We start from the raw sequence: 27231 nt of genomic DNA on the forward strand, positions 1-27231 counted from the left end.
ACCATATGAGCACCACCATTTGCCCGTGTTTGACTTAATTTAGGTCCAACATAATGCACTCAACTGCACAGAACACTGTTCTGACAATGACAGACACAATGAATGCATTATGGACACTGCACAAGTGTCATTTGTGGTCAAACAGAACATTGCAGTCAGCAGGTTTGGCTACCATCTGCAGTTATGTTCAAGCATGCACTTCTCACAGTGTTTCCACATTTTTGTCCATTTCTGAAGCTACCTGGAGAATATTTACTTAACATTTCTATTGTCTCTTTGATTAACAATATGTGCCCTTACCAGATGGAAAACAGTTGAAAATTGACTTTGTTACTGAAAACTTTGCTTGTGTCAAGTGAGCTACTCTTTGCAGTTCCATTCCCAATGCAGCACTGTCAGTCCTAATTGCATTACCTGGAGTTACCAAAGGCTCCGTCCGCACTGTGCTGGTCCCCGCGGAGCATGTACCGGGAGTCCCACAGCTCAAGGTCCCCCTCCTCTGCGACAGCATCGTCGCAACCTCCATCCAGGCCATTGGCATCCACACTCGAAGCATCTTCTATCACTGGCTGATAAGAGAAAGAGAAAAAGAAAGTGTATTTTGCTTGTGAAATGACAAGAGGTTTACTTATGGGGTGACAGGCAGCAGTGAGTGTTTCAACAGCTTGCAGCAGCTAGCTGCCCAAGCAAGGTATGTGAGGAATGATGTTGGCTGTGTGCCGAATGCATGGTTTATCACTGAAAGTGGAGCAGACATGAATACTATATTTTCAATTGAACAGCATTACAGACACAACAAACATGGTACAGAAAAATTACGTACACCAGAAAAATCATGGTGACAAGATGTGCCAATTGTGATTTCACACATAATTGTGGGATAAATAATATGAAAATTGCTATTGTTTTACTTATGATAGATTATAAAATTAATAACAACTGAACCACCACAGCAAGCTAATCATATGAAGTATAAAATGAAAGCCGATTGTATTAGTGAACACCGCAACAAATTCAGATCTTCCAGATGTATATGGAATTACAAAAGGAGGTGATTTAAAAAAAAAATTATATGCATGTGCAGCAGTACTACAACTTCCCCATAACTACACATAATACGAAGCAACATTAATTTCCTAGATCTTTACCTAATCGTCATAATTGGAGAATACTCCATATATGGGTACCATTCAATATGTGACTGTAGGCTTTCCCGGCGTAAACTATTGATGAAGGTTTCTCAGGTCTCCAGCCGGGTGGTAGCGTTGATATCTCGCGACGTTTCAGGAAGTGTCATACTACCCATCTTCTAGCGAAGTCGCCAGAAGATGGGTAGTATGACACTTCCCGAAACGTCGCGAGATATCAACGCTACCACCCGGCTGGAGACCCGAGAAACCTTCATCAACCATTCAATATGTATCTAAATTTTTAATTTTATGTAATTTTTGTCACACTGCAAAATTTAACAAAGGCATGCTTTCAGAGCTTTGTTCATAATTTGTTCAATGCTGCATTGCTTTTTAATAACAGGTGGCAAAATGATCCTCTAATTTTCTGTTTTCCAGTATCTTATATGTATGTGCTATCAGCTTTAAATCTTAATAGAGGTAATTAAGTGTCCAACTTGGCTTCAGTAGTGAGTGACACCATTAAAAATATTGAAGGCCAAGTTGTAGGGTGTGCAAGGACATCTGTCTTCATTGTGTCTTTTGTCTTTGTTTCTTTTAAGTCTGACGTGTGACTGTGTAGCCAAGCAGCTGCACGAGTTACATACTCTAACCACTCACTGGACTTTGAATCATTTTTTGAGTACAAATTACAGGCTAACTTTTCACTTATGTTATTTGTGTTTTTGATGACTGAATTTCTGCTACTATACAAACATTAAATCTGCTTACACAGTTTGAGGTAGCTGTGAACTAATTGTTTGCTGCACTTGATTACTATATTTCAGTGTGAAACTTGTTACATGTTTCTTGCAATGGTTATTTAGGATAATAAACTTTATTTTATGTTGTGACTGACAGTGGCCAACTGCACTTTCAGATTCTGAATGTTTGCCATTCACTTTCATGAATTACTGTGCAGTTGCATAAAATCTGATTGCATGCATTTCTTTATTTGATGTCCTGCTCACACTACTTACATATATTAATTACCGTTCAACTATTTTTTCTTTGAGATCCGCAACTGATTTGAGGCCACTATTCACAAATTCATGACCATTATTTAATAAATATTTATTTGGTTTAAAATATAACTGTCTGGTTTTGTCAACATCATTAATCCTACGGGATTTACCCAGTTAATTCGCTTATAAATATTTTTTGCTCACTTGTTTATTTATTATAATTTTGTATTAAATGTATAGGCTTTAAAGCGCTGGTGCACGACCGACCTCTCTAAAAAGAATGAGTGAAGCCAATAAATTACATTGTGCATTGTCCACACAGGCAGCAGCCTACAAAACAATTCGTGTGTTTTTATGCTTCTGTCTTCTTCGCTTCACAAATGTAAATCCTGTAAACAAGAGTGAAACCAGGAGGGGGGAGAGGTGGGGGAGGGGGAGGGGGAGAGGGAGGGAAGGAGGGAGGGAGGGGAAGAGAGGAGGGAGGGAGGGGAAGAGAGGAGGGAGGGAGGGGCAGAGGGAGGGAAGGAGGGAGGGAGGGGGAGAGGGAGGGAAGGAGGGAGGGGGGGAGTATGGCATTTCACAGTGTTCATCATAACTTCTGATCCAGATTAAGAGCCAGTGTCTGCAATTTCATAATTTTGGCCCCATGTGACAATGAAGATCACTAATGGTAGCGTCAAAGTTTCTTCATGAAGTGTTTGGCAACTTATTTAATTACACAACCCATTAGCCATCAATATAAGGTGCTTGCACAGATTGTGCACAATAGCCTTGCTGTAAAAATGTGTGGGACCATGGCCTAATGTAAGTCTTTGAATGGAATGCAACCCCAGCAATTTGCATGTCCTTAAAACCAACAGCACCCAGTTTTTCCCAAATGGTCACATACCCAAGTTCTAACTGGACACAATGTTGCTTAATTTTGGTGATCGGGCAAGAGTCCTGAACCTTTTCTATTATAATTTGGTGTTGCATACCAGCACAGCAATTTTGGTTGGCTGGTTTGGGATTAAAGAACTAAAAAGCAAGGCCATCAGACCGTCAGCCAAGAAGTAGTTTATCAGCAGTTTGTGACACCCTCCAGAAATGTAATCTGATGAAAGTACATAGCCGTGATAAAATTGAGGCACTGAAGGCAATAATGATCCCAGAGCTGAGAAATAATTTATGGAGAGGTAAAACCATATGGTTCATGCTGGTACATAGGTCAGAACAGACCAGTGGGCTCCTAGGGCTCATCTATGGTAACAGAATTGCCACACTCTTCCAATCTCTTGTCAACCCAATTAAGGGCGGAGACAGTTACATGGTAAAGAATGCTTCCTAGCTGGGAGATTCATAACAGTAAAAGTGACAAGAATAAAAATGTAATGGACATCAATTGGCTCATCAATAATCAAAGAAGGTGAGAGAAATAATCAAGGTAGGAGTTGGGTGATCCCTGCGGCTCTGCATGCAACAGGAGCCATCCGTCCCATAGCCTTTCCTTCCCCATTCCACTCCAGACAAAGTTGAAAGAGGGGAACAGCACCTACTCTTCAACCGAGTGCTATTCCTAAAATGGGACATATGATGAGGCAGAAAATGAGCAAACCACATCTAAAATAAATGCAATTTAAATGTGTAAAAGAAGGATGACAGAGGTAGCCCCCAAGGAACATTGTGTCAAGGAACCCCAAGGCCCAGCACAAGGCACTGCAACCCCAACCAGCTTCCCTCATCCTGAACGCAGTTTCAAATGTTACATTTAGGAATAAAATGCACTTTCACAGAGAAAATGGAGAACCAGTTCAACTGCCAATACTTAGCACAGAGAACTGGAAGGAGGCATTCCACCAGCATCTGAGCTACTGTCTGTAAGGCTCCACAGCCACAATGAGAAATTGGCTTGTTGCATAAAGTAAAACTATGGATTAGTTAGATATGACCGATGTGGAGGCAACATAAAGAGGGTGGATTCCTTCTAGGAGGAACAGGAGGAGAAGTGACATGCAGCAGTTGTCTCCTACATAGTGCAGAGTTTATTAGGGGAAGCAGTAACCCATCATATGTCATTTCATCTCTGAGTGAGGAGATGTCATTACCACCCGCAAATCCACACCTGGGATTGTTGAAGTGAATGGTTAGTGAGTAATTGCTTCTTTAGCCAAACAGTCAGCCAGTTCATTCCCTGGGATACTCACATGACTTGGACCCACAAAAAGACAATTGAGGAGGCAATATGACTAAGGACAGTGAGGTCATGGATACCACAAGGTAACAAGAGTAACATTTGATCAACAGCCTGGAGACTGCTCACTGAGTCACTACAAATTGAAACACTGCCGAGGGAGGTCAATTTAATAAAAAGTATGATTCTGTTACTGGCTATCAACTCCCCATAATGACACTAAACATTCCTGAGAACAAATGTTTCCGACCAGCAGGAGAAGTAAAAGCATATCCCCTCCTATTCAAGGTTTTAGAACTGTCAGTGTAAACAAAGGTAGCACCCTGATACTCCTGAAGAACTAATAGAAACAGATGCTGAAAGGCCACGGGGAGACAAAATTCAGCACCAGACCAATCTTAATTTATGGTGTAGGTACTAAAAAGGGGTGAATGTGTGGGAAAGCGCAGGGAGCATATCCTAAGGACACTAGCTGAAGGTCCCAGCAGAAGGCCTTGTGCCACAATCCAACTGGTAATCACACCCAAGGATGGGTGTCTGCGGGTCAATATCCCTTTTATGTAAAAAGAATGTGATAAATGGGATGATTAAAAAACTATCACATGATGATTGGATAAGTGAGCAAGAGTTGGTATCATTGGGACTGAAGAGTTAAGATGCCCACTTAGCAAGAAGACTAAGGCATTAATTCAAAGGCACCAGTCGCCAGCCTTTCTCCACGATGATGGACTGGCTCCAACAATTTCAAAGCTGAAGGTTCCACCAAGCCACTAACCTGGCAACCACAGTCCAGTCAAGATGAGATCAGGCCTTGGGAAATATGGATAAGAGTAGCACGATCTGTACCACCAAGAGATGTGAGCACGAGCATTAAGCTTCCACATGAGTATCTTTCAAAAAAAGGAAAGATTTCACAGGTGCGAATTTTGGCCAAGTTTTGTTTATGTGATTATTTCAATAAAGTACAGTTTGTGTTGTTAGTGTATTCTTTCATGCTATCCATCTGATTCTCTAGCAAGTAGACAAAGTAAAAAGTCAGGAAATAATTGAGAAGTTCATATAGTGCAGGCTCAGTTTTTTGTTTACTTCTGTTTGGTCTAGTAAAAAATACAGATTTAATTGTTTCTATCTCCCCAGGAGTTTTTAATTAGTATTCAAACTTTAGGCCTAAACTAACCAAGAAATTTAATATATTAATTCAGTAATATAGGAAGTTATTCTTGTTCAATTTAGACTAAAGAAAAAATTCATTTGCCCCAAGTCAGAAGTGTATGACTTGCCATAGGACTGTTAGTTCCAGGATGTGGTGTGCAGGTTGTTGCAGTCTCTTTCATGTGGGTGACTGCAGCAGTTTGGGAATTGAGGAAATAAACAAAGCTCATGGGTTGTGCAAGATTTGCTGAAGAGGTAAGAAGATAGTGGAACAGGAAGAGAAGATTGGTTGCCCTTCAGGTGGAACTACACTGGGCAAAACGAGATCTGCAAAGCAAAGGTTAAGGAGGAGAAGGGAAATGAGAGGCAGGAAGTGACAACAGGTTAAAAAAGAAAAAAGAAAGGAATAGCACTTTCTCAGACATTTTCTTTGTCAATGTAGAGACAGGACACAACAAACTTTCAAAAAGTGTTTGAGAAGTAAGTAGTCAAGAAAAGTTGTGAAGAATAATAAGAAGAAGAAAGTTTTGTTGTTAGGTAGTTCACATGATAGGAGTGTTGGCCAACAGTTGCAGGATGAACTAACGTCAGGTTACCAGGTCACAAGTTTTCTTAAACATAGTGCAACTCTGGGTCACGTGATAGAGGATGCAGGTGATAGAGGTGGTTAAGAAATTCTTGTTTATTTTCTTTGCCATGCAACCAAATCAAGAACATGTCGTCCATGTAGTGGTACAACACCTTTGGTTTCAGGCATGCCATTTTGAGACCCATGTCTTCAAAGTGTTCCATGTATAGATTTGGGATACATTGTACCATGGGGAAGCCCATGGGCGCTCTGTCTGTCTGCTGATGATCTCACTTTCAGGTACTGTGACTGGAACCACTGCAAAATTTAATCCTTTCAACAGCACAGATGTTGTTGCCATGCCCAGCTCTTTCCAGTTACACTGAGAATGGTCCTCAAAATAATTGTATCAATGTTCTGCACTTGAGCTTCCAGCAGTCAGAGGAACTTTTCTTGTTGTTTCACAGTAGCTTTGCGATTGCAGAATTCACTGGTTGTGAATGTGTTACTGTCAAACCACTCTCACAAGCAAGGTGGGAGTTTGGATGCCAGTTCCATGTGGCATGCAAGTAGAGTGTGACCAGTTTTGTCAAGTTTGACCCTTGTGATGTGTATGTGCTCACATACCAAGACTGAGCTAGCATGCTGTAAAATGTCTTTTGTGCTTGTCATATTGATGGGTGTCACAGGTGAGCGAAATGCAGCAATACTTCCTTGTCGCAGAGGAACTTTTCTTGTTGTTTCACAGTAGCTTTGCGATTGCAGAATTCACTGGTTGTGAATGTGTTACTGTCAAACCACTCTCACAAGCAAGGTGGGAGTTTGGATGCCAGTTCCATGTGGCATGCAAGTAGAGTGTGACCAGTTTTGTCAAGTTTGACCCTTGTGATGTGTATGTGCTCACATACCAAGACTGAGCTAGCATGCTGTAAAATGTCTTTTGTGCTTGTCATATTGATGGGTGTCACAGGTGAGCGAAATGCAGCAATACTTCCTTGTCGCAACATCATTGCAGGAAAGTTAGTCTGCTGAGCAGGTTTGCCTTCTTGTTACGAAGTTTCTGCAGCACCTTGAAGCTCCCCACAGAGGTGCTATATATGCAAATTTGGACTTCAGATCACCAGCAGTGTCGAGCAAGCATCAGAGTGTTTTCCTTTGACACAGCCTAAGAGGTCAGAAACGAGACTTGCAGGGTCTTGGGAAAAGCAAAGACCCAAAAACCAACATCTCCACGGCTGAACACAGAGTGATATGCGACCTACAAGATGACTAAGATACTATCATCCTAGCAGCAGACAAAGGCAGTGCGATGGTACAGCAACAATTAGTTAACTACTGGCATAAGACTGAGATCCCTTTAAAAGATCTTGCTTACAAACAAGTGAACAAGGATCCTATCTCTGTAGTGACTAGGAAGACTCAGAAATGGATAAGTATATGGTTACAAGGCTGTACCCCAGAGCACCAATACCACCACAACTGCACATACTTCCAAAGATACACAAGAAGGTAGTTCCACTACATCCAATATTGGACACAATAAATTCACCAACTTATCCAATAGCCAAACACTTGGTGCAGTTATTGATGCCTCTCATGGGTCATTATCCTCACCATGTCAAAAACTTGACAGAGTTTGTGAAGGAACTTCAAAGAACACACATGGACAAAGGCGACATTGTGGTTTGCTTGGATGTCACGTCCCTCTTCATACAGATACCTCTCGAGGACTGTGACATTACTAAGGGGCCACTTCAACAAAAACACAATGGAATTGTTCTGCCACACACACACATTCACTACCACATACTTCCAATGTGACGGTAAATTCTACCTACAGATAGATGGAGTGGCCATGGGCTTCCCCCCCTTGCACCATGTATCACAAACCTATACATGGAACACTCCAAAGAAACGGCTCTTGAAATGGCACGCCTGAAACCGAAGATGTTCTGCTGCTACGTGGATGACATATTCATGATTTGGCCACATGGCGAAGAAAATCTACAAGAATTTCTTAACCACCTCAACGGCATACATGACAATATTAAATTCATCATGGAGGTGCAAGAAAGCGGATGTCTGCCCTTCCTGGACATCATAATAAAGAAGGAGACTGATGGCACATTTGGTCAACGCAAATTCGTGCTCACCATCTTGGTGAGCAGAGCATGAGATACATGCACAAAGGAGGGTCTACCTGCCAAACTGCAACACTTGAGAAAAACCTTTCATGAGATTGGTTATTCTGAAACGCAAGGAAAATCATATGTTCAATTTCGAACAAACAAAGCTACTGTGCAGGGCAAATGGGTTCTGGGATTCAATCTTTAAAGAGGCAGTGACGATACTAGTCCATGATAACCTTGACAACCAAGATAGCGGTTTCCAACTTGGCATCATAAAAGATGCAGTGATAACAAAAATACGACAAGGATGCTCTGATGTGAAACCAGTGAAGGCAGCTGATGGAATGGACAGACCGCAGCAAGACAGGACACCTGTACCCGTCAGCACGTTGGGAGCCCACACGACCACCGGCCGCGACAGCCCTTCCGGAGGGGGATGACTGGCGCTGGCAATGCAGGTGAGGCAGAAGAGCCTGCAGTCGAATGGCTATAAAAAACCAGACAAGACATGAAGCCAATACTTCGCCTGAAGATGCCAAGTAGGAAACTTCTAGAAATGTTGCCACAGAAAGACATCTTAACTCGGCTGATAACCTGAGAAAACTACCATCGAGATTCGCTGAGAAAGGCTAAATTCGCATATGACATTCACACTGATAAAACAGCCAGCCAGAAAGCAAATTACAATACATTCAATTCATGCAAACAACTATTGATTGAAACTGAAGATATTAAAAAAAAAGGAGAGAAAAATTAGATTCACCTAATTGTAATTCAGACAGTGCAAAAAATCAGTTATCCCTAGTGCATCAGAATATGGACTAAGGGGTAAGCTTAACGAGTTGCTTATTTGTACTGAATCATTATATTTGAGCAAACCAGTTGATATAATCTCCCTTTTGAACATCATGTGATCACTGGTATACATATGTTAAATGTTACAGGATTCAGGTTAGTTTTGTTCTTCTGTAGAGAAAATTTGGAGAAAGGAGGAGTTGTTACAATTCTCAGAAACTGTTTTAATTTCAAGAATATTGATATTAACGAATTTTGCTCAGAATAGCACTTAGAAGCTTGTGCTATGGAAGTAGTATTTCATAATAAGTTCTTTATAGTAGTAAGCATATACAGAGCACCTTCAGGAAACTGTTACCTCTTCATAAAAATCTGGGAGCACTGTTGTCTGATTTCATGGAAACACACACACACACACACACACACACACACACACACACACACACACACAGGAATGCTGGTTGCTGGTGATCAATTGAAAAGATCTGTCAGTGAACAATTATTGCAATCAGCAACAGTCATTCAATTTAATTCCTACAGTGAAATTTGTAACTAGGGCATGTAAATGCTCCGAGACTGCTATTGATTATTTCTTTGCAAAGAAATCTAGGGAAAAGTCACATCACAAAACTAATAGTAAATGGGCTATCTGATCAGGACATGCAGCTTTTTGTGTTAAATGTTGAAACTTGTCAGGATAAAAAAATCTATCAAGTCCAAGCACAGGAGGGTAATAAATCAGTCAAAAATTGAGACTCTTAGGAGACTGATTAAAGACATGAATTGGTTAGAAGTTTACAATACTTCTGATTCAAATGAAAAACACAAAGCTTTTTGAAAATTGTTTTCTGTAAAGGTAACTCAAATCAAACAGCTGTCTAAAAATAAACCATGGATTACACAAGGAATAAAGATATCGCATGGGACAAAAAAGAGACTGTATCTGCTTTCTAGGAACAGCTCTGATGTTAGCATTGTAATACCTTACAAAGAAGAATGCAAAATATTGGAGCAAGTAATCCAGAAATCTAAGGAGCTTTATTATGAGAAAAAGATAATTACATTAGGCAACAAAATAAAAACTATATGGGATATAGTGATGACAGAGACAGGTGGGCCCAAAAGGAAGAGGAACAGATAGTTCTAAAAATAAGTGAGGAATTGACAACTAGTACATGCACTGTTGCAAACCCCTTAAACAAGTTCTTTGTTTCTGTTACTGGCAGCTTGGGGTTATCAGGTTCAGTAAACAGTGTAACATAATACCAGAGGACAGTCTTCACAAAAGTAACTTAGTAAAATGGAAATGACACTCAGGTCTTCCTTAGCAGTAGCATCCTTCATAAAATCCATAAAAATCAAGGTACTCTAGTGGTTACGATAACTTATCAACAAAGTTAATCAAAGAGAGCTCATGTGATTGAGTTTTATCTTAAGTTGTTCATGTAATAATCTCTTATCAGTGGAACATTTCCGGACTGGTTAAAATATACTGAAGTTAAACCTGTTTACAAGAAGGGGATAAAGAGATACCATCAACCTGTCAACCAATTTCACTTTTGATGGCTTTTTCAAGAATATTTGAAAGGTTATGTTCAAGTATCTTCTTAAGCATCTGACTGCAAATAATATATAGTCCAAGTCACAGTTTGGTTTCCTTAAGGGTTCTAATATAGAGAAAGGTATTTACAAGTACAGTGAGAATGTATTTAATTCATCCGATAGCAAATTAGAGGCTACCGGCACTTTCTGTGACCTATCAAAAGCCTTTGACTGCATTAATCACAACGTTATCTTAAGTAAATTATAATATTATGGTTTCGCCAGCAGTGCTCCAAAATGGTTTGCATCTTACCTAATTAACAGGAAACAAAGGGTGTCACTGCAAAATACCTGTATAGTAAGCAATCAGTCTTCATCTGATTGGGAAATAATTAGATGTGGTGTTCCTCTAGGTTCCATTTTGGGTCTGTTCCTTTTTCTTGTGTACATTAATAACCTCTTGTCTATTATAGTGCCAATGTTAAGTTTGTTTTGTTTGCAGATGATAAAAACATTGCAATGAATACTAAACTTGTACAGATTTAGAAATGGTTGCTAAACAAATTTTCACTTACATTAATAAAAGGTTTAAAGCTAATTCACTGTCATTAAACTTTGAAAAGACCCACTATATGCAGTTCACAATGTGTAAGAAATTTATTTCCAGCATGTGTATAACATACGAAGACATGCATATCAAAGAGGTTGACAGTGTCAAAATTCTGGGATTACAACTCGATAATATATTCAGTTGGGAAAGGCATAACCACAGAATTTCTTAAGCGCCTAACAAGTCTGTATTTGCAATGAGAATGGTGTCAGATGTAGGAGATATAAATATAAAAAACTTGCATACTTTGTTATCTTTCATTCTATTATGTCACACAGGATCATATTCTGTGGTAACTCATCAAACTGAGCAAAAGTTTTTAGGGTGTGAAAGCATGTGATAAGAATCATTTGTGATGTAAATTCACGATCATGTAGAAATCTGTTCAAGGAACTTTGTATTATAACCACTGCTTCTCAGTATATTTATTCGTTAATGAAATTTGTTGCAAGTAATGTATCTCTATTTACAATCAACAGCCCAATACATAGCATCAATACTAGGAATAAGAACAATCTACATAAAGACCTAAAATCACTTACCTTGATCCAAAAAGGGGTCCAATATTCAGGAACACACATTTTTAATAAATTGTCAGCAACCATTAAAAACTTGGTTTCAGATAAAGCATGGTTTAAACAAAGTTTGAAAGGCTTTTTGATAGGTGACTCTTTCTACTCTATAGATGAGTACCTTAACATAGACTGTTAAACCAGCTTAAGTAAAAATTTCTGTTAGATTTCAGATTTGACAGCACTTGGTCACAAAAGTCAAGATTAGGTGTTTTCTGTATGACAAATTTATTAATAGTGCATAACGATATTTCATTCTGACAGCAAATTAATTCTGTAAATATTAGCTGTTCCAGTTTACCGCATTGTAATCACCTAATCTGACAATCTACTGACAAATGATCAGGGTAGTAAGTATTATATTCATGTGTTTTATGTTTTTATATTATACTTTCTGACATGTTCCACACCCATGAGAATCTCATTTTTTGGGTCTATGGAATGAAAACTGGATCTAACCTAATTTTACAAAAATTCACAAAAAAATAGTAAAGTGTCTCAGAAGCTCCTGTCATGGAGAGTCAGTAAAATTTGATGGCACCTAGCAGCGCCGTATGCCTTATGTTGGTCGAAAAAGATGATCAACTGCTTTTTTCAACCTAAGCAGAGGGTCGGTCATGGATTGTCCCTTCCAGTAACAACACTGATAATAGAACAAAAGACCCCAAGATTCAAGAACCCAACATACTGTAATTGGCAGGTGTCCATCCTTTCAAGCAGTTTGCAGAGCATATTGGTGTAGCAACTGTTCAACCGCTATTGATGAATGGTGGGTGTTTGCATGGCTTGAGGACTGCAATGACAATACTGCCTCGTCATTGTGAAGGGTAGACCAAAGACTTTGAAGAACCTGAGGCGATGCTGGGTCAAGCAATTATGAATCTAATTGAAGCATGGAACCGTATCGTGCAATGAGGCACGAGTCTGAAGCAATTCTCAGTTAGAGAAAGGTTCGTTATATAATTTGTCGTGGTGAAGGGTGAATAGTAAGAAGAGGTCTTCAATCTGTCAATTATGCACTTCAAAGGTAGCATGGTACGATGATGATGATGTTGACGCTGTGGTGAAATGGGTCTTCTTCAAGAACCAACGCATCGGTACAAAGATCACATTGAAAGAAGAAACCTGGGCCAGTTGTTTATCTTTGGTGGTCCAGAGGGCGGAAATCAGTGCTCCGACCATTCCCTTTTACTGTGTTTAATTAGATTGTGACCCTTAGTGTGAAGTCCCTTAAATGTGAAGAGGGTGGTCTGTGAAGGCTGTTGCTTATGATGTTGCAGAGCTCTTCAGCAATCCTGAATACCTGTTGGGAGGTCTTTGGTCTCCTTGGCTGTTGACACAGGGGGGCCTTTAAAAATGGGAATAGCAGTTTCAGCAATGTGTATGATCACATTGGAGATATCTTCCACAGCCTTGTTGATGCAGTCTGACAGAAGGGGTGAAGGTGACAGCAGATACATACAACTGTCAGTGGTTCTTCAAAGAACCCAGCATGGTAGTTAGTCCATCAGGGAGTGACAAGTAGGTGACACAATCACTGGAAAATGGTCATTGTCATGAAGATCATCATGAAGCCCATCTGAAAAGGTGCCATGAGCAGTACTGACATTGGTGCGAGTACCATCTCACACACACACACAAACCCCTCTTTTGTAGCACCCCATTTCAGATACTTTTACTACATTCTTGTCTATACAACTTCATGTCTACGTTTCACTTCTGTACAAGGGTATACTCCAATGAACTGCTTTCAGAAATGACCTAATACTACCTAAATTTGAATTTCATGATAAAATATGGCCATCCCAATATGGATTTCTCCCAGGAAGCAACAGCAGATCCAACTTCCACAATGAGAAAAAATAATTATTGAATTTGGAATTGGCATGAACCCCCAATTTGCTGCCTTTAAAGTTACATTTGAATGAGAGAATAGGGAGAAATTATATACTGCCCTAAGAGAAAGGGGAATGCCTGGGAAGATGGATAGATTGGTTGGGATGATAATGAGGCATGTGACAAGTAGTCATGGTATGAAAAGTACTGTTTGGAGCAACCAGATATTCACAAAGGTGTACACCATTGACACACACTGGCATGTCTTCTTTTTAATGTAGCACTGAAACATGTGTGAAGAGATGCAGCCTGTTAGTGAGCGGTACAATCTTCCTCAAGTTGGTGCAAATATTAGATTACACCACAGAATAGATTGCTTAGCGCATGGGACTAACAATCAATGAGTTTAAGAATAAATAAAAGGCTTGTGAACATGCTTGCTCGCGCACCCACATGTACACAGTCGGACACCAGCACCTGGAGACAGGAGACCCGTGTGTGTGAGTTGCTCTTGTGTGCATGAGTGTAGTTTTCTATTTCTGAAGGATTTTTTTTATCCAAAAGCTTAAATGTTTAGCAGTATTTTTAATTATTCCTCTATGTGACACAATATCTCCTCTTTGTGGTGAGTAGCAATCTAGACCTATCCTTTTCAAATTATTGTTATTCCATCCTGAACTTTCCACTATTTGAAATAGCAGTCAACAAGAGTGAGGTGAGCCAGGCATGTGGCACAGGTGTGAGATAAAGACGTGCCAAAAAGGTACTAACAAGAAATCCCAGATGGCAAAGAGGGTGCAGCCAATGACAAACAATGTGGGTGGGCAGTGTCGAAGAAGTGGTATGGAGAATGGAATACAGGAATTAAAAACACTAAAACAGAATAGGGCATCTGGCAGAAAACCACTGAAGAGGTATAGGATCGCAATTAACTGTAGAGTCATGAAAGAAGTCAAAATAGTTCTCTTTTTCAGAAATACTTTTCTTGTCAGTATAAGTTTATATCCACTCTACTTCAATTGTCATCAGTTTTTTCCTGGCCAAATAGCGAAATTCATCTACTACTTTATTATGTCTCCTTTCCTTTTCTTCCATAACTAATGTGTAACATCAAACAGTGATAAAATAAATTCAATTTATTGTTGTTCCATTAAGTAAATATTCTTGGGAGGGGGAGGGGTGACAGAGGGATAGTCATTATTAAACTTATTATTCATGATCCTATTCTCTGTAAATATTTCTCATTAATAAATCAAATGTATATGAAATGAACTGCATATGCACAATTAGTGGGACTCCGTCATAAGTTCAAATGAGCATGTAAAGGGCCTGAGTTTATATTCCTAATACAACACTACTGAGAAGATGACAATAATACAACACATAAATGTTAATGAATAATAATTTAGCTCACACACCACAGGGAAAAAAACTAAGACCTGAGGTACTGGCAAAAGTAAAGCCGTGAGGATGGGCCATGTGTTGTGCTTTGGTAGTTCTGTAGGTAGAGCACTTGCCTGTGCAAAGGTCCCAAGTTCGAGTCCTGGCCTGGCACATAGTTTTAATCTGCCAGGAAGTTTCGCCTAATAGGGAAATTTGCAGATTCCGCTTCTCTCTAGTTCACAAGGAAAAAAAAAAAAAAATCTGTGACTTGTGTATGTTTCTAACCAGCCTGCTATTGACTTAACAACATCTCCATTGCTGTTTACTGCATCCAGCACCTCACAAAACCTCCCCTGCCCATCCCCTTACCATTACCATCATGACGTAGGGCCTACAAATTAATTTATTCTCCTGTCGTTCCATGGTAGAACAGTTGCATATAGGCGTAGTCCGTATCAATTCAGACAACTAGGAAAAATCTTACCTTCATAGTCTCGACTGTTATTGAATTTAGCGTGTGTTAAAATGAAGAACTAAGTAAGGAACACATTTTTTTGTTTCTTCCAAAAGAATTTCTGTTCTGAGATACAGTCATTCAAAGATGACACTGTGCATACCATTTTGAAGATGCAAATTTTGGAAATATTTTTTAAAATGCTGTATCTCTGGAACAGTTCTAATTATTTTGTTGGTATTTTTATTTGAAATATAATTGCTTTATGCTTAGAAAGAAATCTTCAATTTGGACCTATCTGTCAAAGTCCTTTTACTATAGCATTCTGAACATGTTCATACTTTATGGGAAAAAATTTTCTTTCAAAAATGTCAATCCATAAAATTTTGATATTTATCTGTTGATTAGTACCATATAGTTCTACATTCCATGAAAAGGAGAGCTTCCACTTTTAAGTTGAACAGGTTTTATAAACAACTGAAATTTTTTGCCATGCATAAAACCTGTTTTATTACCACATTATCACATAACAGGCTCAAAAAAAAAAAAAATCAAAACCTAGCCTTATTTAACATAATTTTAATTTTGAAAGATGAGTAAGAGACTCATTTTTTCAAGCATTTTAAATGGTTGCAAAATGTATGTGAAAGGTCCAAAGACTTAAAGGTTTCAATGTATACAACTTCTGTGCACTCTGTTTTGTACTGAAATTAACCAGACAATGAGCTAAAAATGTGCTCCACTGCTTCAGTATCTTCCTTTGATGTAGAGTGATGCGTCCCTGTTGAAACAATAGGAACTGGAGCACTTACAATCTTCAAAACATTGTGAACAGGAAGTGAGCACTGATGGCATTGTTGCTGTCCTTCAGCTGGAAACCTATATCCAGCGGCTGGTCCACGTGGTAGCATAAAGTTCACTACAATTTTGTTTAACTCATAACTGACACATATAATCTCTGCAATACACCAGTCACAGTCATACACACACGCCACATACATCCCCCTTCTCAGGTTGTGAATCTGAATATTATCCTCCTGTTTCTGAGGTGTTGGCCAAACGAACAAAATTTCTTCTTTCTTGCTCTTTAGAACGCATGCAATATGAGTTTGCCCTTCACTTTGAGTCCAAAAATGTGTCTTCTGAATTCCTTTGACAGGAGCAGTTTGTTTGGACCACTCTTCTTTTTTCTGCTCATGGAATTCTTAGAGTTCCTCTTTGGACAAAAGAATGAGGGCTGTGGATGTGTAAGATTTCATGACTCTCTTAAAATCCTCAGCATTCTGAATCTTAGCTGTATTTGGGCTGGAAAGATTATGTTTTGTAGCATAGTGGTCCAGCAGGCCTCCTACACCTTCACAAGGCCCCTTTCCATGACCAGTAGCACTGTATACCCAGTCAGATTTTTAAAATGACTAGGCGCACCATCAGAAGTAATGATGATCTTCTCTGCCCCTGTCTGCAGTTGAAGAATTTTGCGCACTACTAGCAAAGCATGTGCTGAATCATGTCCTGTGTCATCAATTTTTAACTGCAACACTAGTGGTCTTGTTTTGAAAATATGTCACTCCTGTAAAATTTGAAACCTGGTCATTACTCCAATGATACCCTTGTACTTCTTGTAGGTGAATTCCAGACCAGTTCTCAGCAAAATCACAGTGAAGCACTAAACATAGTTCTTCAGCTTGTACACACCCTTTCAGTTCTACAACATGTTGTTGCAATTTCTTCAGAGGCTTGTGTGTTACTGCTTTTAATGACCATTTACCACATTCATCAAAGAAATTGTCAAAGGCAATAGTTTTCTTAATTAGTTTAACTTCCTCCAAGGTCACATGTTATTTCTGCAGAGTTATCTGCTACGTCTTCCAGGCCAAGTGTCTGTAAAGACAGTCTTCCCTTTCCAGGGTAGTCACCACATTCTTGAAACAAACAAGCGTCTCGCCTTACGTCACAGACTACTAATGACTTCACATGCCCTACCAAGGTGTCATATGTCACATGCTCCAGTAATTTCTTCAAAGTTACCACACAAAGTTCACAATTCGCGCACTACACACAAACAGACATCTCTAGGTGGGTGTATAAAATTTTGATCTTCCAATATGTGGAGTTGTATAGTCGCTCTCATAAACTGACAAAACTTCTTTAATACTGCGAGTTACGCACGTCTTCACTTTCACAACTTTTTTACCTTTAACTGTTTGGCACTCTGGCGAGAACAGCCCCATTTATCTTCCACATAAAATGACTGCACTATTTGAACTTGAGCTGCTTCTACAAGACGACCATAATAGGGATCTGGTCTCCTTTTACAGACCTCACATTTCTTGATTTGTCTACCATGTACTTTGATACTGATGGAATGTGGTTCAAAATTGTATTCTTTGAAAATGTCTCTGCAACATCTGTTGAAACTTGCACCTTTTCACTATAGGCTGCACAATAATCAACAGCTGAATTGATATTTGTGAAAAAATCCTGGCAACAGGTGCAGGAGTGCTTTAGTTCATTTTCTTCTGAAGAGAGAATTTCTACGTTGAACAGTGTGGTTAGTTTTGCTGTAGCGTATTCATCCATAGCTTTAGTAATTTCTCTGGGCTTTCTTGATGCGTAGAGTTTATGACTCGACTTCACTGACTATGGTTTCATGACAGGGCTAACACCTACCTCTGTAGTTGACTGATTCAAGGTAATTCTTCCTCTATTGAAGCAAAATCTGCATCATCTGCACCATGGGAGGCTCACCTTGTCCACATATTATCATTGTTGTTATTCTGTCAAAACATTTAGAACACAAAAAGTTGTCACTCGAAACATCTTCACTTTGAAACAGAGTCTTTAAATGAGAACACTTTTTCCCAACCTGAACAAAGACTGTTTTCTTTTGGTTTGTCTTATATATCACTCTTTTATGGACATGCAAATAGTCAGCACACTTCACTCTCATGTGGCCCCAGTCAGAAGACATTTCAAACAGTCCTTTTCACAAAACACATGGTGAACGTGTCAACTGGCAAGTTCCTCACGAAAATACAGAACTCACCAGATGGTCTTAGGTTTCTTAGAAGCCTCTTCAGTAAACAAATTAGCACTGAACAACTACAATACAGAAACCTGCAATGAACAATCATGACAAAGAAACAACGACAAAGTACGAATTATATGCAACAAGGAAAGTGACAAGAAATAACTGCAAAAAAGAAAGTGACAAGAAATAACTGCAAAAAAGAAAGTGACAAGAAATAACTGCAAAAAAGAAAGTGACAAGAAATAACTGCAAAAAAGAAAGTGACAACAAATAACTGCAAAAAAGAAAGTGACAAGAAATAACTGCAACAAAGACAATAAGTATTGTAATAAAGAAATTAACACGAAACAACTTCAGCGAAGATACATTAGCCTTGAAAGTTAAAAAAACATTTTTAAAAATATAACCTATGAAACTTAAAAATGGAAGCACTCCTCTACAGAGAATGCAGTACTACATTGTACTAATCAACAAGAAAAGAAATCTAACTTTTCTGGATTGGCATTTTTGAAAAAAAAATTTTCTGCAAATTATAAAAAAATTCAAAATGTGACAGTAAAAAAACTGACAGATATGTCCAAATGAAGGATAACATTGCAATCATAAAGCAATTATCTTTCAAATAAAATAAAAACCTCTAACAAAATATCTAGAACTGTTATAGTTTTAAAAGTTTTCCGAAATTCACATCTTCAAAATGGTGTTCGCAGTGTCATCTTTGGAGTCCTGTATCTCGGGGACAGGAATTGTTTTTGGAGAAAACAAAAAAAAAAGGCATGTTTCTTACTTAGTCCTGAATTTTAACATATGCTAAATTCAATAACATCCAAGACTATGAAGGTAACCCCCCAGCCTGAAGTGATACAGATTATGCCTATAGTATAAATGAAAATGCAAAAGGTAATGTTCCATAGCAATTTATTTATCTAAGGTGGCTTACTAAACACTTTTCTTCCCAACAATGTTATCATCAGACAAAAACTTACCATGGGAATCAGAAGAATGTAGCACACTAATGAACAGCTTTAATAAAGAAATTATAATTTAAAAGAGTTCAGCAAAATTTTCTAGCTGAAAGGACATTGGTAATTCCATGTATAAAGTTCAGATACACCACTAGGAATTTCATTTGGTGTCACTGATACTATCTACACGTTTCACCATCACAACCTCAGAGATCACATATTCCTTCATACATTTACATTTGTGGCCACATCACTACAAGAAAGTCTGGCTCCTGAACTGCCTCTAGTTGTGGGGCAGAATTCTGTTTCACAAAGAAACACCCAATCCCCTTCACTGATCTTAGGACTTTGAAATAAATGCCTGCAGTTAGCTGAGTCCTGTTGATTACACAACCCTTGTATTTTTTGTTACGTACATCTATTTGTTCATCACTGATCAGATGTATCACAGCCAGTCAACCACGGATAGATTACACTTCAACAATGCATTTTGGGAGTTTCTCTATCTGGTAAAGGAATCTAAATGAATGACTGGAGTAGAAGACTGCTAAATTTGCACTGGACACTAGTTGAACAACAAATGACAAATAATCAAATGTGCACACTTCACAGAGCTGCAGTCTGCCATTGTTCCTCTGATCATGAACCAAGTTATGTGCTAGAATAATGAGTTATTTAGCTCCATTCTTGGGGCTAGTAGCAGTATATTACACGTAGAAAAATTTTAAGAGAGATGTGACATGCATCAATTGCCCAAGGAGAATATTTAGTAGGCCTCAGCAGCACACAAGAAGTTATAGATATAGTGTATATGAATACACTGATTTCAATTGCAAATCAGTCAACTGAAGAAGTGTGGCAAGTGGAATGAGTAGGGAGTAGTAGGTGTCACAGACTAGAAAAAAATCCCACCCTCAACGTACATCTCTCATCACCGTGACAATCTCTTAATATATAGCCTGCAACCCCATAACACAGGTAGGGGTCTGGCATCTTTCCCAATATTTTTAACATTTTCATGGTTACAATTTTCACAATGGAACTTCCAATTTTTGTTTCATATAGTTAACTCATAGAAACCCTTACTTACCTTTAACTGTATTTTGCAAGTAATATTAATGACATTCATCCTATTCTCAACATGAAAGTGGGAAACTTTACCTGGAGGGAAAAACACCATCTAAAGAGTGTGAATCCCTCCAGGCATGAAGGTTAACTTAATCTGTTAAGATTTTCACAGTAATCTCACCAACCAGCCAAGATCCCACTCTTTCTTGTTGCAGTTTTCCTTTTCTTCATGTTTTCCTTCTAAGGAAGTGGAGTACATGGCTTGCACATTGTTTATAACATTTAAATGTTGAAAATTTGTTGAGATCTAATTTTTTCTACATTTCTCTTCATTCTTCGTAATCAAGAAAGAGTTGGAAACCGGCACACAATTCTTAAAATTATTGGCTGTGGGACTAAGACGTATGTGTGTTCACCCTCATATCTTTATAGACAAAATAGCTAAAAACTGTTTGTACACACTGGTGTGGGCTACGATGCAAAATTCAGGAGAAAACAGATAAAACATTAAGAGAGGAACTGAAATTGTCATGTTCGCCAGCATTTTCCTAGTCCAATACGTTTTGTTATAAATGAAAAACTTGTGCATTTGTCGCACAAACACCAAACGCCACCGTTCCTCTAATGCATTGCACTGCAATAATTAGCCATGAGTTACTTCCTCTGCGAAAGTTCATAAATCAGATGCACACTTGTTCTTACACAATAAAGGATTTATTTGTGGTTCCAACATGAAATCTGAACATATTCAATAGGTGCCAAGAAATGTAAAAACTGAAAACCACACGACCATACAGCGTGAATCAAGTTTTATTTAAATACGAAACAATTTAACATTTTCAATTAGCAACGAAAAGCACACAGTCAAAACCTGTACTGTTAGGTAACTATTTCAGGTAGAATTCACACACAAATATGATGCTAACTTAGTACATAAAGATACATCTGTGAAAATAATTTTCTGATTTACGTTAACATGCAAATGCAACAAAATCAAAAGAATCGCGGTTCTACACTGCGCTTACCTTCATTTTCTTCGTGAGAGCAATGTTATTTTTATCTTTCAGCGGTGAATACGTTCCCGGACGCACCATGTTTACAGGTAAACTGACACTTCAGCACTGATAAACAAACAAATGTCAACTCTCAGCTGGTTCCTTATCTCTACAGGCCTTGAACAACTAAAGCAACGAGACACGACCCCCACCACGCACCAAAGACACTGTAATCGATAACTGGCGACAGGAAACAGCGCATTACGGATGTATATGAATGTGCATATTTTCTATTGTCCTCGCGGAAAGTAGAATGTAATATCAAGAAGGTTGAATGAACGGTCTCGTATACACAAAGATTTCCGTAAAAAGTAGGTACATTTTGTACTGACAGCATGGGCTGGATTTGTTTTTTACTTTGTTTTCTTCTTATACGCAATGCAGTTCGATCCGACCTTATTTCACAGTACATAACGTCACGTTCTTTTTATCTTACTGCATTATGAACCCGTTTTCGTTCTGTTCATACATTGGCCCTGAATACGAATCAGTTTTGTACGACGAAAGACCGAAAATTTCGTGTGATTAAACACTGCCTTATTGCAAACTACTGAGTCGTTTGCTCTAGTGATTGATTGTGATTTTTGTTGACTCCAGAAATTACCTTTTGTACAACTATGCACTTGTACCACAGGATACATCTTTGTGATTAGTAGCTACAGTCTTATCAATATTGATGAAAAAATTGATCGTTTTCGTTAGTTTTTTCTGTATGTTCCGCTTCGTAAAAATCTCAGTGATTCCCAGATAATCTGGTCTGATAGACATAATTTCATTTATTTCTTAAGTATGAAACACAAAGCGATGAATCTGAATAACAGCCACAGCGACAACAGAAAATATGACTATAGAGCTTTTAAGTTTAGCATACTTATAGGACCTACATAAATGATACGCAGTTGTTTGAATTCACCTTATGTATAGCTTCATCCATGTCGCTATATTTGCCATTTCTACGGAGAATTTTAAGACAAAAACAGAGTAACTTCAGTTTTAGTACTTAGATTGATAAAGTGTTAAACTTAAATTCTCAAACACGTTCTTAACGCTTTGAATTAAGTTTTCTAAATCTATTACTCTCATTTTCAGATATCTCTTCACAATTACAAACTAGATACAATTCATATACAGCTGCGAAGTCTTTTCTTCATATGGTTTACAAACTCTTCTTTCGTTTCATGAAATGCGTTTTAATCTGTGATCTCATAGGTCACTGGTTTCCATTTATTTATGATCTCTGTTCGAGATGGATCAATCTTTACACATCAATTCAATTAAGAACTACTTTTTTGTCATATATCTGGAATACGAATTATTAAACTGAGGAAACTTTAAAACGCATTGTCTACTCCAACAGCAGATTTAATTTCAACGGTGTTACGCAGTATAGTACCTGACATGGTTATCTGCCAAGTGATAGACATTTTGATAGCCTAAATTCGAAATTAGATGCCATTCTCATCCAGTTGTGCCAATTTTCTCATTTGGAGACAGTTTCACGAATTTCTTTTTAACTTCTGATCTCAGAAACACCAGTCTTAAATTATTCTTAAGCCACGTTCGAGATGAATTAATCTTTGGTTCTTTAACGGAATTCTTGCCCGGGAATATCTAAGACGTCCGCACTCTCCAATTAATAAAGCTCTTAGTGGGGGATACGTTTCTGGGTCTGTTGCATAGTGTAGGAATAATATTAACATAAATAAAAACAACTTTTTGCCGTGTTTCTGGAACCTGAAGCAGATTAATCGTACCAACAACAGATTTAATTTCAACATTGTTACAGAATCTAGTGCCAGACTTTGTTATCCGCCAAGCGATACATTTTTCGCTAGTACTAATTCAAACATACATGAATTTTCTGATTTAAAGAGACTTTCTTTGTTTCCGATCTCATACAACACCTATTTTGTTCTCCGTATATGCATTTCACCCTGGGCATGGTAGGTTACACAACGATTTACTCTCTTGAGTTCACACCCGAGGCGCATTTCGGCATTGATAGATTATCGTGCGTTAACACACTCAAATGCAAAATGTTATGATTAATGATAGTAGACAGCCGCAAAGTTAGAGCATTCATAAGCGAAGCAGCTACATACCTTCTTTCCTGGGCATGACGCGAGCAGCAAAGCGCACGTACAGATGCACAGATTGCTGATTTTTTTTCACTTGGTTGTCAACAAACCTCGCCGCGTTCTAACGAGCGCTCGAAAGACCCGCTGTTGACAGATCGAAACTCAAGTGCATTAAGGACTGTGTTTGTTTTTTGTTTACGGCCAGAATACTACCGGTGTTGTCTACTTTCCGCCTCTCACTGTCATGACATCCGTTCCAACGCGGCACGGCGCGACATCTGATAGAAGAACGAGTCCGCTGGAATTATGTATAACAACGCAGCCAAACAGACCTTCTCGTCTGCTGAAATATCGATCGACCGCCTGCGCTGATGCATGTTACAATGATATAACGCTACCGGACTATCTCTCGGAAAATTACCATAGTTCGTGGCCAGAACAAAGAGTGGCCAACGAGTGTGTGAGTAAGGAAATTACCAAATTAGATTAAAAGAACTATTTTTACTTTTGATAAGATGAAACAGAGGTCAGTGCCGTCACATACAAGAAAACTGTGAACAAGCACTCTCAGAAAATCTATAACTTCTTCAGCTCCTTTATTCAAGCTAAATCCACCCTTTTTTGTGTCCCATGTGCTGGAGTGAACAGATGCATATTTTATTTATTAAATTTATTTTTATTCATAAAATAACAGCTTATAAGTTTAGCCTTCTTCAGCATAATTTTGAGCACTTGAGAAAGAGATTGACAGGTGATAGATAATAACAGAGTGTACTATATCTAGAACTGGATGAGTAAAAGCATAAACAGATCAGAGTTTCAAGAATATGGAAGCTATTCTAACATGAGTAACATCAAGCGAAACAATATTAATACCAGAATTCAGGCACACTCCATAGGAAGTGAGATGATTCCTTACTCATGGAAATGGAGAGTCCCTCACGGAATGGACACAGAGCATCTTTACAAGGAACCTGATTGTGTAAGGTTGGCTAAAAGAAAGCTATTTCGAGATTAATGTAGAACGTCCCTGATACGTGATTAGGAAGAATCTGAACATTGGTGGAGGGCTACACCACATGCGATACTCAGGACACGAATATTATACAAGATCTACGTCTGCCCTATCCCCATTTCAGCAAATGTGGCAAACAACTCTCCTAATCTCAATGTTTTTCCTTGCTCCCAAATCCCTTAGCCACAAACATACCACTTGACTCCATATCCAGCATCCAAAACGCCTAGTACACTTATCCTAGTGCTACGCCCCACGTAACTCAAAATTTTAATCCCTCAGTCATAGGGCACTGTAACCAGCTGCTGGACATATATCACCGCACTCTGCCCTCCATCTCGTCAAAATCTTTCCCATGGTAATTTTAATCACATTTATTTTTCATGCTGTGAGTGATCTCCTGGCATTTACTCAACTCATCAAATGTAACCTATAGTTCATGCCTCATCCCAAATGCAGACTCCCAGTTTCGTTCACCTATGTCTGAGCTACCATATCCTTATCTCATGCGGGCCATGGTATGGTGGTTCAACGACCAATCCACCTGTCATGAAATATGCTATTCAATACCGCTTCAACCGCACGTGAGCTATGTGCCGGAGATCCATCATGTTGGAAGTACATCGCCATTCTGTCATGCAGTGAAACATCTTGTAGTAACATCGGTAGAACATTAGGTAGGAAATCAGCATACATTGCACCATTTAGATTGCCATCGATAAAATGGGGGCCAATTATCCTTCCTCCCATAATGCCGCACCATACATTAACCCGCATAGGTCGCCGTAGTTCCACTTGTCGCAGCCATCGTGGATTTTCCGTTGCCCAGTAGTGCATATTATGCCGGATTACGTTACCGCTGTTGGTAAATGACGCTTTGTCGCTAAATAGAACGCGTGCAAAAAATCTGTCATCGTCCTGTAATTTCTGTTGTGCCCAGTGGCAGAACTGTACACGACGTTGGAAGTCGTCGCCATGCAATTCCTGGTGCATAGAAATATGGTACGGGTGCAATCGATGTTGATGTAGCATTCTCAACACCGACGTTTTTGAGATTGCCGATTCTCGCGCAATTTGTCTGCTAGTGATGTGCGGATTTAGCCACGACAGCAGTTAAAACACTTACTTGGGCATCATCATTTGTTGCAGGTCGTGGAGGACGTTTCACATGTGGATGAACACTTCCTGTTTCCTTAAATAACGGTCCGGACACTTGGATGTTGTCGTCCAGGATACCGAGCAGCGTACACAGCACACGCCCGTTGGGCATTTTGATCACAATAGCCATACATGAACACGATATCGACCTTTTCCGCAAATGGTAAACGGTCCATTTTAACACGCGTAATGTATCACGAAACAAATACGGTCCGCAGTGGCGGAATGTTACGTGATACCACGTACGTTTGTGACTATTACAGCGCCATCTATCACAAAGCGAAAAAAGTGGTCCAACTAAAACATTCATATTTCTTTACGTACTACACGAATATGTAATAAAAAAATGGGGGTTCCTATTTTAAAAAAACGCAGTTGATATCCGTTTGACCTATGGCAGCGCTATCTAGCGGGCCAACCATAGCGCCATCTGGTTTCCCCCTTCAAGCTAGACGAGTTTCGTTCTTTTTAGTTTTTTCGTTTGATGCTAATTTCGTGAGATATTTGGCCCGGTCACTATCAATGGACCACCCTGTATATCGCACACCCTATTTCATGTAACATGTTCAGTCCTATCGCAATCCTACTTCTAGCCTAGTGTTACCAGGGGCCTTCCCCAACATCATACCCAGAGGTCATAGAAATGTGTGTCGCCAACATCAGGTCAGGAATTTCATCGGCATTGATTTTGTCTTATTCAATGTGGCCAAAATAAAGCTCGAACAAATATTGCACACCAAATACCAAACTTAATATTTTGCTTCAGCTTTTCAGCATATTGATGACATTTTCCTGATGCATTATGGTGCTTGTTCTGTGAGTCTACATATCTAGAGAGACTGACCGAGATCTCATCTAAAGAAATGAAAAACTGAGGATGAAAAATGAGCTACAGTATAACATTTCATTTATAAGCTACTGATACAACTCAACATGTGCAGGCTGGTCCACAAGCATGTGCAGGCTGGTCCATGAGGCTTAACTCATGCGCAACAGAAAATTGTAAGAATAAATATGCAGGTCCTATTTGACCATGTTCTGACATAACGAGCGTTTAATTCTGACTTGCACCCCTAGCCAGTGTCGCGTTTTAGTCTAACTACAGGTTATCTCCCACTCGAAAATTCTTCTCTGATGTTTGTAGTCGTTTTGGATAGTTTTCGAAACGACCTCTTTGCTCTTTCCATTATGTTGTTACAAAACTTCGAAAATACTTTTATAGATAGTTTTGTTTTGTCGGTTTATTTAACTTAGTGCCATAAGCCTCCTCAAGGGGTAGGGGAGGGGGCAATTTCCCCCTCCTGGTATCTGGGTACAGCCTCTTTACTCATTACAGAATTAGCAATCATTTTCTGCGGCTCCACTGAACTACTGAGAATGGCGAGAGATGCTGGAATTTTAGCAATCATTATGTGCATTTTCTTAGTTGTCACTCTGTTCAAGGAAATTACGTCGATTCTTCGGCGGGGCTGCGATTTCGGCGCTGATCTGCAGCACTGTGCCGAAATAATGTGTT

At 39.0% G+C, this 27231-nt stretch overlaps 1 protein-coding gene across 1 annotated transcript in view; it reads right to left on the reverse strand.

The window, feature by feature from the left end:
* LOC124619769 (5'-3' exonuclease PLD3-like) overlaps positions 1-21558 on the reverse strand; it is a 96385-nt gene extending 74827 nt beyond the window's left edge. The window contains exons 1-2 of the mRNA XM_047146351.1: positions 21435-21558; positions 415-569 (exon numbers count right to left, since the gene is read on the reverse strand). Of these exons, the coding sequence (XP_047002307.1) occupies positions 415-569; positions 21435-21503 (224 nt within the window). The 5' untranslated portion in view covers positions 21504-21558. The remainder of the gene's footprint in view (positions 1-414; positions 570-21434) is intronic.
* Between the last annotated feature and the right edge of the window lie 5673 nt (positions 21559-27231).

This window comes from Schistocerca americana, chromosome 6 (assembly GCF_021461395.2).
Source record: "Schistocerca americana isolate TAMUIC-IGC-003095 chromosome 6, iqSchAmer2.1, whole genome shotgun sequence".
NCBI classification, from domain to species: Eukaryota; Metazoa; Arthropoda; class Insecta; order Orthoptera; family Acrididae; genus Schistocerca; species Schistocerca americana.